This window comes from Stomoxys calcitrans, chromosome 2 (assembly GCF_963082655.1).
Source record: "Stomoxys calcitrans chromosome 2, idStoCalc2.1, whole genome shotgun sequence".
Lineage (NCBI taxonomy): Eukaryota > Metazoa > Arthropoda > Insecta > Diptera > Muscidae > Stomoxys > Stomoxys calcitrans.
In genome coordinates this window covers 112783080-112797193 of record NC_081553.1, presented here as the reverse complement: position 1 = coordinate 112797193, position 14114 = coordinate 112783080, and the positions used below count along the sequence as shown (strand labels likewise).

General features: G+C 39.8%; 1 protein-coding gene across 3 annotated transcripts in view; it reads left to right on the top strand.

Annotated features, from left to right (window-relative positions):
* The window catches only part of LOC106089434 (uncharacterized), a 35984-nt gene that overhangs the window by 20068 nt on the left and 1802 nt on the right, over positions 1-14114 (top strand). Inside the window, exons 5-10 of one of the 3 annotated variants that reach the window (XM_059362440.1) lie at positions 2061-2439; positions 2507-2715; positions 2779-3157; positions 3223-3359; positions 7077-7168; positions 10016-10103. In XM_059362440.1, the coding sequence (XP_059218423.1) occupies positions 2061-2439; positions 2507-2715; positions 2779-3157; positions 3223-3359; positions 7077-7143 (1171 nt within the window). In that variant the 3' untranslated portion in view covers positions 7144-7168; positions 10016-10103. Of the gene's footprint in view, positions 1-2060; positions 2440-2506; positions 2716-2778; positions 3158-3222; positions 3360-7076; positions 7169-10015; positions 10187-14114 lie in introns of those variants that run through there. The other 2 variants (XM_059362439.1, XM_059362438.1) reach the window with 2 other exon arrangements.

Sequence of the window (14114 nt, the reverse complement as noted above, 5' to 3'; positions counted from 1 at the left end):
AACAACCAATATGGTCGTTGGAGTGACAATTCCGACCATCAAGTATCCCAAAATACTTGGTGTCACATTTGACAGCTCTTACAAATTCTGCTCACAGGCCACAGCAATTTGGGATAAAGTCAAAAGTAGAAACAATCTCCTCAAGTCGCTTACCGGCTGCACTCGGTGTGCTGACAAAGAAACTTTGTTAACCACATACAAAGCAATTGGCTGGTCTGTGGTAAGTTATGCAGCGCCACTGTGGTCTCTTCAGCTCTGTGACACGCAGTGGAATAATATTCAGATCTGTCAGAATGCCGCCCTTTGAACTGCGACGGGTTGTCACCTCCATCAGTAGACAAAGATCCTACCCGTGCGAATGCATAACTACATGCTGTCTAAGCAATACCTTCTGGGCTGTTATCGCAGAGACTATACAAATCATCATCTTGTGGTTGGGTATTCACCGCTCAGAAGCCTTAAGGTTGCCCAAAAAGTAATTGCGGATTTTTCATATAGTCGGCTTAAAGATGAGCCACGTTCAGGTCGGCCAAATGAAGTTGATGATGACCAAATCAAAGCATTAATCGAATTGGATCGTCATGTAACTGAGCGTGAGATAGGAGAGAAGTTAAATATTCCAAAATCAACCGTTCATTATCACATAAAAAGTCTTAGACTGGTGAAAAAGCTTGATATTTGGGTACCACATGTATTGAAAGAAATTCATTTAACAAACCGAATCAACGCTTGTGATATGCACCTTAAACGCAATGAATTCGATCCGTTTTTAAAACGAATCATAACTGGAGATGAAAAATGGAATGTTTACAACAACGTTAGTCGAAATCGATCATGGTCCAAGCATGGTTAACCAGCTCAAACCACTTCAAAGGCTGATATCCACCAAAAGAAGGTTATGCTGTCTGTTTGGTGGGATTGGAAGGGTGTGGTATATTTTGTCAACAATTGGACAAATTGAATACAGCCATCAAGGAGCAGCGACCAGAATTGGTCAATCGTGAAGGTGTCATATTCCACCAGGACAACGCTAGACCGCACACATCTTTGGTCACTCGCCAAAAACTGAGTGAGCTTGGCTGGGAACTTTTGATGCATCCACCATATAGCCCTGACCTTGCACCATCAGACTACCATTTATTTCAATCTTTGCAGAACTCCTTAAATGGTAAAACTTTCGGCACTTGGTTCAGTTTTTTGCAGATAAAGGCCAGAAGTTCTATGAGCGTGAAATACTAAATTTGCCAGGAAGATGGCAAAAGGTTATCGAACAAAATGGCAATTATATATGTGATTAAAGTTCATTCTAAGTTTTATTAAAAATGCATTTACTTTCTTTTAAAAAATCCGCAATTACTTTTTGGGCAACCCAATACAAGATAAGATCTCTAGATTAAGCGGCGCATCAAGCGGGCTTAGACAACACTCATGCAGACACGGTAGCAGATGCGGTGAATAGCTTCCGTGTATATGTGGTTCTTAGGAAACGACCGTCTGCCATTGCACCTGAATAAATTGACCTCCCCCGGCAAAACAGAGTAGTTCTGGCTCAATTACTACAAATGCAACCGCCTCAATTCCTACAGAGCAAGAATTGATGCCAAAGTGAAGTATATATGTCCCGATTGTGACCAGGGATCACACGACACACGTCACCTGTTTCCAGATCCACTCGTCTCAGACCCAGATCCCTCTGGACGCACCCCATCGCAGAGTTCGTGGATATGCACACTCAACAGAATCAAGCAGACAAAAGATAGAACACAACACACGGCTACAACAAGCAATCGCATGGCAGCCGGTTGTATGTACCGGATTGACCCGATGAATTCCTTCATCAGCAAGGGCTGCCGCCTCAGTGTACCACACACTGCTACTACAACAACAACAACAACAACTGAAATTAAATTGCCAGACAACATATGGGTTTGATCACAGACCAAACGCCTCGAAATACGTTTCCAGGAATTTTTCCAACACTAAGCTCTTGTGATGTGTTATATATTTTAAGATGTTTGTTCATACTTTTGTTAAATTTATGATCTTACGCCTCTTTTTAGGATCGAAGAATCTTATAGGAATGCCTGCATTGGAGCAGTAGATAGAAGCCTAAAATACGTTTTTAGGACACAAGCCATTAAGGAGGGCGATACGAATTACATCTTGCGCCTAATAGAACGTCATAAAGAGATAAGTAGAAAGAAGCCGAGATATTTTTCAAACTCCTACGAACATCGTTTAAAGCTGAGAATTGCCGAGAGTATAGTATATAGCATTTCTAAGTTTGGATCTGAGATATCGGAGGTCGATGAAATTATGGACAATTTATGGCATATATTATTGAATGAAAATAATCAATTAAATATCAACTACATATACGAATACATTATTGGAACAATTGATAAACGCAAGCAGGTTTTCCTTAAGAAACTGGAAGAGGTAAATGAATATTTTCTCATTGTCCTCCAATCGAATAACATTTTACGCCATTTTGTTTCAATTTTAGGCCCATTCACAATCATCAAGTCAACAGGTATCGGTTATGTCAGCTTTATATACATGCTGCATGAGCAATGAGGACTTGTTTAGCACTTTGGAGAGAAATACAATTGTGGCCAATTTGTTGGCCTTAACTATGGGAGCAAATTTTCATACAAGACTCTTTGCTCAGATGATTTTGCAAGCCTTGATGGAAACAGAAGCCTTTAATGTATCGTATGTATCAATGTCATTATAAATCTATGTAGCCCATGGGATTTCATGAACATTTCTGAACAGAATTTTCTGTGGCAGACAAATTATACAATCAATCTCTATAGCCACCATGGGTAAACTAGGGCAACACGCACACGATGATTTACGCCATCTAATGTACAAATTTAACCTACTGCAGCTTTGGGATATTATTTTGTTTGTAACAAATGTTCCATATGATGAACAAGGCTACAAGTTATTTTGGTACTCTGATTTACCATCTGATACGCTGGAGCGTTTAAATAATCTAAGATCGTCATTTGTGAAAAAATCTGAACTCAGCTCAGAAGAGGTCTTCGAAAAGGAAATCATCAACCAGATACAAAGAAAAATTAATCCCCCCTTCGAAGTTTTAGAGTCCAGCAATTTAATGGTATATCCTGAGAAGAACAGCAATAATGAGGTAGCCTGTTTTCTTCATTTCAACAGGATTTTCTTGCACATTTGTATTGCTTTTCTACATTTTAGATGTTTGTAATTGCAAGCCTTATTGATAAACTTCCTAATTTGGGCGGCATTGCACGAACTTGTGAAGTACTTGGCATAAAAAATCTTGTCATGGACTCTAAGAAGGATGTAGAAAAGAATGATTTCAAAAATCTAAGGTAAGATAACCATATGCATGTTTAACAATTTTCATTTATTTTTATTAATCAAACATCGCCCACCCGGGCTTTACATTGATAGGTTTCGAAAATTTTCAAGTTTTCATAATATAAAAAATCAAAATCTAATAAAATACTATTGGGTTGCCCAAAAAGTAATTGCGGATTTTTTAAAAGAAAGTAAATGCATTTTTAATAAAACTTAGAATGAACTTTAATCAAATATACTATTATTATACTTTTTTCTAAAGCAAGCTAAAAGTAACAGCTGATAACTGACAGAAGAAAGAATGCAATTACAGAGTCACAATCTGTGAAAAAATTTGTCAACGCCGACAATATGAAAAATCCGCAATTACTTTTTGGGCAACCCAATATAAAAAAATCAATATTAGAATCTAATAAAATACTATCTTCTTCTTTCTTTCTTAATTGGCAATGACAGAATATTTGTTCCACTAGCCGAACGTAGAATAGCGTTCCAAGCGCCTCGATCTTCTGCGCTCATTCTAAAATCTCTGACACCAAGTTTCGAGCTGTCTCCCATCACTTGATTTTTCTATCGGGCTTTTGGTCTTCCCGGTTTGCGTGTACCACCGTGTTTGCCTTCAAAAGACTACGTTGCTGGAGCTTCTTCATTCATTCTGACAACCTGACCTAGCCAACGCAGCCGTTGTATTTTGATGCGTGTAACTATGCTATCGTCGTCATACAGCTCGTGGTTCATACGTCGCCTATATTCTCCATTAACGCAAACTGGTCCATATATTTTACGAAGAATCTTTCTCTCGAATACTCCAAGCACTGCCACATCTGCTTTCACAAGTACCCATAGTATTAGTATTAGTGTCTTGTAAAGTGTAGTCTTCATCTGTCGAGAGGTAGCCTTGTTTCTAAACTGCTTACACAGTCCAAAGTAAGATCTCTTTGCCAGTATTATTCTTCGCTTAATCTCAAAACTGGTGTCATTCGTTTCGGTTACGGCAGTGCCGAGGTAGATAAATTCACTGACTGTCTCAAAGTTGTGGTTCCCAACGTTCTCCATTTTCTTTATCTGCTCGGTTGTACAAGGCTTTTTGGGAGTGGAAACCATCCATTTCGTCTTATCTCCATTTACTGCCAGACCCATTTTCACTGACTTTCTTTCGATTCTTTCAAAGGCTGCAGTTACTACTTCCGGTGACCGACCTATTATATCCATGTCGTCGGCATAGGCGAGTAGCATATGTTCTCTTGTGATTAGGGTGCTATATCTTTTCTTATCTGCATCTCGTATAATCTTCTCCAACAGGATATTAAAGAGATCACACGATAGGCTGTCTGCTTGTCTGAAACCTCGTTTGGTATTAAATGGTTCGGAGAGATTATTTCCTATTCTTACTGAGGAACGCCAAGTGAGGCAAGTGTCATCCTGCAGAGTCTTATTAATTTTGCAGCGATACCAAACTCAGACATGGCTTGAAATACCTTTGGAGGAGGAGTATCGGTGCGACTAACTAGAGTGTAATCAATTGGAGATAGAGAGTTTCCAACTAAATCGTAGTGCGTTGTTGTAGAGAACGGAAAGATTGCAGCGAGTTAATGATAATTTAAGACGTAAATACTTTCCAGAATCTAAAATATCACATTAGAGTATCTAGCAACGATATCCGAAATCACATTTTCTAAAGCATCTAAATCCCCATTCGGCAAATATACAGTTCCCACAATCAATTCGTCCATTCCAGAATTGATTCTTAAAAACAGGGCTTCACACTGCCTAGGCTCAGAAGATGACAAGAGAACTTTAGCATTAAGATCTTTTGAAACTTACATACCAACACCCCCGCCGCGCATTGCACTCTGATCAGGTCTAAAAAACTTATATCCAGAAATGCTAACAGCCTTAGTAGGTACATAAAGCTTCAGCCATCTCTTAGCTACTCCTATAATGCCGCGCATTGCACTCTGATCAGCTCAAAAAAACTTATATCCAGAAATGCTAACAGCCTTAGTAGGTACATAAGGCTTCAGCCATGTCTCAGTTACTCCTACAATGCTAAGATAACCACTGCTTAGTCAATTATTTATCTCGTCAAATTTTGAAGAGTAGCGGGAAGGTTTCAAGGATTGTGCATTGAAAAAGCCGATGTTCAAGAGTTTCCGATTAGAGCAAAATTGTCTAAAAAATGAGTCACCGTTGCAAATAGCCGCCATCATAGTGTCCGTCCAGAAAAGTGTGCGTTAGAACTAAAGTTAAAAACATTATTAAAAGCAGCAAAGAAAATGCGACTAAAATAATGTTTAACGTATTGAAATAAAAAATAACATCAAAAGTAGCTGACTAAAAATTAATTTCAGTAAGTTAAGACCAAAATCTAGATAACACTTGTCGAATTATTGAACAAGAGTCCAACTAACTAACCCTTCCTCCCTACCTTATCTAGATAATTTTCTGAAAAGAGTTTTGTATAAATAACGCAACAAAATACCCGGTTAAAAAAGTTTACCTGGCATACTAAACCACCCAACCAACCAAAACTTAAAAGTTGTAATTTATTATAATTGCTACTCCTGCCCAACCATCGCCTAATTAAATTTTCATCTTCCCCACTTTCTCCAGCCAGAGAGCAAATTTGCAAAACGATTTAGAACCGTTTTTATGAATAATATTTGCAGCCGGGATTGATGCAATTAGACTAAAGCTTTTAATTTCTTTAATCTTCTGTAGGTCCCGACAGATATTTTTGGCCTTAATTTGTGACGATCCACCTAAAAGGCCCTTGCCCCTCGGGACTTGGCTACCTTTTAGCCCCGGCCGCACTCAGTGTGTGGGCTGTTCTTGTCCATCAGAGAAAAGCTCGGATACATCATCATAAAAGAAAATTCTTAAGGTAGCTCTTAGATAGGACAGGGAAGGTCTGTGATAGAGAAGGTACTAATGAAAATTTTGGGTAGCATAAGATGTAAACTGCTACCCGACAGGTCTTTACCCAACCACCTTGCTGACATTTCCTATATTATTATAGGCAGCCCATACTTTGGTATTTTTTACTTAGCTTTCATCACCTTTCAAGAATTGATAAAATTTAGCAGGACATTATGTTTTCAAAATTTATATTTACATTTGATAAAACGAAATCAAAGTGAAGAAAAATAAAATGTATGTTAAAGTATTATTATAGTTGATGTAGATAAAGTGTCGTATGAATTAAAGAATATTTTTTTTAATAATTAAAAATGCCAAAGATTATTTACTTATAGTACTTTATCGCGGATATGAAAAAGAACAAGGGTGATATTACATATGTAAAGAAAATATAGTAGTTTGATAAAGCAAAAAAAAAATCGTTTTTAAAATCTAAAATTCAAAGATTATGTGTAATTAATATGGGTTGCCCAAAAAGTAATTGCGGATTTTTCATATAGTCGGCGTTGACAAATTTTTTCACAGCTTGTGACTCTGTAATTGCATTCTTTCTTCTGTCAGTTATCAGCTGTTACTTTTAGCTTGCTTTAGAAAAAAGTGTAAAAAAAACGTATATTTGATTAAAGTTCATTCTAAGTTTTATTAAAAATGCATTTACTTTCTTTTAAAAAATCCGCAATTACTTTTTGGGCAACCTTAAAATGTGTGCATGAAAAAACAAATGTTGAGCTATCACCAATGTGGAAGGTGCAAAAAACAACAAACAATATTCAAACTTATCGACAGACTTCCTCCTTCCTTATCCACAGGCCTGTTGATTGGGATTCGGGTCCATCTCATGCTACTTTATCTTTAAAATGGAATCAAAATGTTTAGCTCGATCAGCATATGAATGTATGTGGTATGTGAGTAATTAAAAATGCTTTAATGATATTATTAATTAAATAAAAACAGCTTGCAAATCTTGTCCTTGGTTAAATTTCGCTCTTTCAAATGACGAATTATTATGTTGAGACCACAATAGCCTGGATTTAAAATTTCGTAATATCCATTGTCTTGATCACCTTAGCAGATTACATTTTTATACCCTCCACCAATAGATGGGGGGTATACTAATTTCGTCATTCTGTTTGTAACTACTCGAAATATTCGTCTGAGACCCCATAAAGTATATATATTCTTGATCGTCGTGACATTTTATGTCGATCTAGCCATGTCCGTCCGTCTGTCTGTCGAAAGCACGCTAACTTCCGAAGGAGTAAAGCTAGCCGCTTGAAATTTTGCACAAATACTTCTTATTAGTGTAGGTCGGTTGGTATTGGGAATGGGCCATATCGGTCCATGTTTTGATATAGCTGCCATATAAACCGATCTTGGGTCTTGACTTCTTGAGCCTCTAGAGTGCGCAATTCTTATCCGATTGGGATGAAATTTTGCATGACGTGTTTTGCTATGATATCCAACAACTGTGCCAAGTATAGTTCAAATCGGTCCATAACCTGATATAGCTGCCATATAAACCGATCTTGGGTCTTGACTTCTTGAGCCTCTAGCGTGCGCAATTCTTATCCGATCAGAATGAAATTTTGCACGACGTGTTTTGTTATGATATCCAACAATTGTGCCAAGTATGGTTTAAATCGGTTCATAACCTGATATAGCTGCCATATAAACCGATCTTGGTTCTTGACTTCTTGAGCCTCTAGAGTCCGCAATTCTTATCCGATTGAAATGAAATTTTGCACGACGTGTTTTGATATTATAATCAACAACAGTGCCAAGTATGGTTGAAATCGGTCCATAACCTGATATAGCTGCCATATAAACCGATCTTGGGTCTTGACTTCTTGACCCTCTGGAGTGCGCAATTCTTATCCGATTGGAATGGAATTTCGCACGACGTGTTTTGTTATGATACCCAACAACTGTGCCAAGTATGGTTTAAATCGGTCCATAACCTGATATAGCTGCCATATAAACCGATCTTGGGTCTTGACTTCTTGAGCCTCTAGAGGGCACAATTCTTATCGGATTTGAATGAATTTTTGCACGAAGTATTTCGTTATGATATCCAACAACTGTGCCAAGTATGGTTGAAATCGGTCCATAACCTGATATAGCTGTCATATAAACAGATCTGGGGATTTGACTTCTTGAGCTTCTAGAGGGCGCAATTCCTATCCGATTTGGCTGAAATTTCGCATGACATATTTTATTTTTACTTTCAACAACTGTATCAAATAAGGTTCAAATCGGTCCATAACCTGATATAGCTGCCATATAAACCGATCTGGGATCTTGACTTCTTGACCCCTAGAGGTCGCAATTATTATCCGATATGCCTGAAATTTTGTACGATGGATCCTCTCATGACCATCAACAAACGTGTTTATTATGGTCTGAATCGGTCTATAGCCCGATACAGATCCCATATAAATCGTTCTCTCTATTTTACTTCGTGAGCCCCAATGGGTGCAATTCTTATACGAATTGGCTGAAATTTTACACAGGTCTCCAACATATAATTTAATTGTGGTCCGAACCGGACCACATCTTGATATCGTTTTAATAGCAGAGCAACTCTTTTCTTATATCCTTTTTTGCCTAAGAAGAGATGCCGGGAAAAGAACTCGACAAATGCGATCTATGTTTTTGACTAAGAAGAGATGCCGGGAAAAGAACTCGACAAATGTGATCCATGGTGGAGGGTATATAAGATTCAGCCCGGCCGAACTTAGCACGCTTTTACTTGTTTTTTATCAGACTGCCCAACTTACATTTTGGGTTCTGATCCCTTGAATAATTAGCTCTTTTAATCCATTGCTTCCGAAGAAATCTGGATATTTCAATATTTTTGTTTCTTTTCCAACGAATAAATTCAAAAGAATTGCTGTTTTCCGTTGCTCCAATAATAATTTCCTCCCAAAGAAATTGGTTGATGGATTCTTGCGGATTCAGCGGAAAAATATTTCCCGTATCTTTTGATTAAAATTCCAATAAAATTGCCGTATAATAAATTGAATTATTTTTCTTGCAAATTAATTTTCTTCCGAATCTCTAATATAAACTTTTTCTTCGAAATTCCAAATTCAAACTTTTTCTTTCAAATTCCAAATATCAATTGAAAATTTTCCATTTTCTCTATTCTTTGAAATTCAAAACGTCAATGACTAGATTGAAAATATATTTTAAGAAACAAGTGAAAATCAAAACTCCATGAAAACACAACTCACAAATTGCAGCTGGGCTGAAGATTTTCATTCAAATACACCCGGGACTCGATATCAGTTGAAAGTATTTGATTTGATTGTACATATCGTTAAATCAGCAACCTCAAAAAAACCAACACAATTCTTCTAAATATTGGGTTGCCCAAAAAGTAATTGCGGATTTTTCATATAGTCGGCGTTGACTAATTTTTTCACAGCTTGTGACTCTGTAATTGCATTCTTTCTTCTGTCAGTTATCAGCTGTTAAAAAAAGTATATTTGATTAAAGTTCATTCTAAGATTTATTAAAAATGCATTTACTTTCTTTTAAAAAATCCGCAATTACTTTTTGGGCAACCCAATAAATACATGGGATGCAGTTTGAACCTGCCCATAAGCTCTCTACATTTTCAAATAATGTTAATGGTGATTATGTTTACGTTTCACAACGGCATCAAACTGTGATCAGATCTGCTGACTAACATACTATAACCACCTCATTGTAAAATGTATTGTGTTTCTACATTTTCTACTTCCAGCATGACTGCCGAAAATAGCCTCAATATATTGGAGGTTAAATGTAAAGATTTGCGCGATTTCATTATAGCTAAACAAAGGGAAGGATTTGCTGTAGTCGGTGCTGAACAGACCTGCAACAGTGAAAATTTCGTTAACTTTATATTTCCCGAAAAGTGCATTTTACTATTGGGGTAAGCATACATTTTATATTCCAACTTACTCTGTCTTTTCATTTATAATACCTTGTAGCATTGATAAAAGACAATACAAAGTATCAAAGTCGTAAGCTACGTTGAACTCTAAGAATATTTCTCCAAGGAACCATGATTCTAAAAACAAAAGTTTTCTTATCGCCTTAAATCTATTTTATCATCCACTCCCAGATAAAGCGACTGAAGCGAAAACCCTTGGATTTTGCATTAGGTTGACTAGTCGTCGTAACATCCGATATGGGACTGGGTTTTGGTAAAACCGTGTTATAAGTTATATAAGTCCTTCATCGGTAAGGGCTGCCGCCTCAGTGTACGTTTTCGTCCTTTTTTCGTCACATCCTGGAGTGCCTTCTCCGTACGCTTCTGATCCGTGCCGGGATCGAAGAGAACCCCGGACACTGGATCGGTTCGGTTCGGAGTGGGTATATATCCGATCTTGCTAAGGCCTTACACCACTACGGGAATATAGTCACACTGAATATGTCGCAAGGTGCTGTGCGAACATAGGCACCAGTGGGTCACAAGCGTGGCCGTCTTCGTCTTCGGCGTCCTCATCGTCGGACGACCTCTTCCGTGCGGCAATATATGTAACAGCAGCATCCCAGTCCCAATGGGAGGCAAAATCGACGATGTAGTAGATTTTGTTTTTACGGCAATGCAGGAGACAAAGTTGACCCACACCTGCAGCCTGCACAGCTGTTACGGACACAATGTGCTACGTGAGGATCGCTTAAGGAATGGAGGGTATTTATGGCCTCCATAGAATTATCAAATGGTACAGACTACCATACGGTGATGCTGATCTCGGGGAAAAAGAAGGAGCGACCTAGGACTGGCCAAATGGCACACATGATTTAATGCTTTTAAATATACATATATGTTTCGGTGTAAGGCAAGAAGATCACACATAGACTGAGAGAATCCGAAGCGAAGCATTCCTCGAACTATGGATACTCTGCTATTCCGTTGGATGCTTGGAGTGCGCTGTGGCGAAAGCTTTTATGCGACGTGAAGGACTATGTACCAAAGATTTGGATATCGCTTTTGGTTGAAAATGACAAGTCATTCACAGGACCCTCTATATTACATATGAGTTCAAATCTGGGAGGGACGCATCGTGGGAGAAATCTCAGTTGGGTTCATTGTTTAAAGAAGTCACGTAAACTTCTGTACAATTGTAACTTTGTAGGTAGAGGTGCTTGCGGTCCTGAAGGCATCAGGGTCATTTAAATTCGAGAGCACGCGAACCGTCCGCTGCTGTATATCTGTACGATCAAGTAGCGGTAAAGGCTATGACCAACCCATGGCATCCGGTTGTACGCACCGGATTGACCCGATGGAATCTTTCTTTTTTTTCGTTATGGGAGAGGCACATCCCGGAGTGCCTTCTTCGCACGCTTCTGGTTCGTCCCGGTATTGAAAAGAACCTCGGACCCTAGTTCTGTTCGGTTTGTCAGAACCGTCTCCATCATCGGTCGGTTTCGGTGAGGAGTAACCGGTGCATGGAGTGGGTACATTTCCGATCTTGCTTCGGGTTACGTCACTACGGGAGTACAGTCACACTGAATATGTTGCAAGTTGCTGTGCGAACATAGACAGCAGTGGGTCACAAGCGTCGTCGTCGTCGCCTTTTGCGTCCTCGTAGTCAGACTATGTGACCCCTCCGACCTCTCCCGTGCTGGAATATACGCAACAGCAGCATCCCAGACCCGATATTGCCAGGCTAAGTGCCGGGAAGTGCATTATTTTTGAAATTGAATTGCAACAGACACCGAGGCATGACGAGACGAAATGGTAGATTTTATGTGTCAGAAGAACATAATGGCTGCAGCGATCCAGGATACAAAGTTGACCAACACCTGCAGCCTGCACAGTTTTCACGCATAGAATGAGCTACGTAAGGATCGCTTATGGAATAGAGGTGGAGTATTGGCCTTCGTGATACACCATTCCGTGCAGTATAGACCTATCTCGCCTGCGTCTGGCACTAGTGACCCCAACATGGATAGCATGGAGATAGCAGTCAAGCCCAGTATCGCTGAGATAGAGCTATACAACATGTACACACCGCCAGTTGGTAGTTCTGACCCAGTTAATGGCCAGGCTTGCAATCCCGACATAAGTGGGCTACTTTGGATGGGCTTCAGAGAGTACATCAATCGCCGCGTCAGTTAACTGACAACCCGTCAAATGTGCTAGTTGCTGAGAGGAAATTCCGTGACATCATTATAGCTCCAGTCGATCGAATACCCAAGTGCTGCCCAATTTCCAGGCGCAGGCAGTGGTACTTGCAGACGAGAGTTATGGGATACGTTGCATGGACTCCACTAATTCTAGAATCAGCGAGCTGAATCTGGAGTTAAACAATGATCACAAGCGGAATTAGTGGCTGGAACACTTGGAGCAATGTAACTTAGGTACCGGTTGTGGTCTACTGTTAAGTCACTCTCGAACCCCGGTAGACGGGACGACAGGACCTCAGTCACTTTTGGCGACGTAACTGCGACTGATTCGAAGAGATGCGCCAGGATGTTCAACCCTCAATTTATTTTACATCCAGAAAGTGACAGGACTAGAAGGAGAGCCATTCGTTTTATCCGTAGTCTCCGAACCGATAAACTGTGATCCCTAGAGTGACAGGGCTAGGAGGAGAGCCATACGTTGTATCCGTAGTCTCCGAACCAATGAACGGCCATCTTTACCATCTTAACCGTCATTAAAAGTCATTCAAAGCGTTGTGATCCGACGGAACCTCTTTATATCCAGTAACTTACAACTACTGGACTCCAGGTAGATCCTGATTCTTCAGCATCCATATAGAGATTCCGTCGGATCCCAACGCTTTGGATGACTTGGCGCCACACATCACATTCGTTACTTCGTTCACCTCAAACTGTCTTTGAACACTCTTATAGTACCCGATGTTTGGAAGATGGGCAGAGTGATCTCGCTACTGAAGCCCGCAAAGCACCAAACGCTGAGTCACGAATTATCTGTGTGGTCGCCAGTCGTTTGTGGAATTTAGAGATAAGAAGTCAAAGACGCGTAGAGTGAAACAGGGATTTTCCCAAGGTGGGATGATATCTCCGGCACTGTTTAACATCTATCTAAGCTCTATTTAACCCCCTACAAACAGCAAAGAGATCGTATCATATGCGGACGATTGCACGATCATGCCATCAGGCCCCATATCGACTGGTACGCTTGTCCGCATATGATAGCTGTGAGCACCACACAGGCTGGAACATTGAGGTCCAATTTGTGTGGTGTTCATTCCTGTCATGAGAAGCTGCGAGCTACCTGGCACGTCCACAGGTTACGGATTGTGGAATGCTTCATACGGAATAGCTGCAGCGGCAGTCGCGGAAAATCAGCGTTATCGAGCGGAGAGTCTTAGTGAGAGGCCGGGCGTCACCGGCTCTTGCACAAATACTGAGTGCCTATGATGTTCGATATGACAAGGCGAGTTATTGGCGCCTTTAAATAACCAATGGTCTACATATTCCCGCGGCGATCGGCTATATGGACCGGAACGAGCTTGCTCACCAACAGGAGCTTGACGAGGATCGCCACCTTCACATGAAAATGTGGTTATAGCAACAACAACAACAAATGATAGCAGCTGATTTAAAGTGCGACATTCTACACCGTAGAATTGGCACGGTGTGGGAAATGCAACTTTTTTTTAATCTCTTTAGGGAATATCATTACAAGCGAAAACTACACCCAGTGGTGGAGTTAAATTTTTTGACAAGCGAACACATATTTCAAGCTAAGCTGGATTGCGTACACTTAATGCTAATAATTGAAGAATGGATAGAAGTCTGCCTTTGTTTACGCGGACCCTGATTAAAACTGCATTACCTCGATTGATGAGTGGGATAAATTGAAATATCTATATAAAGTT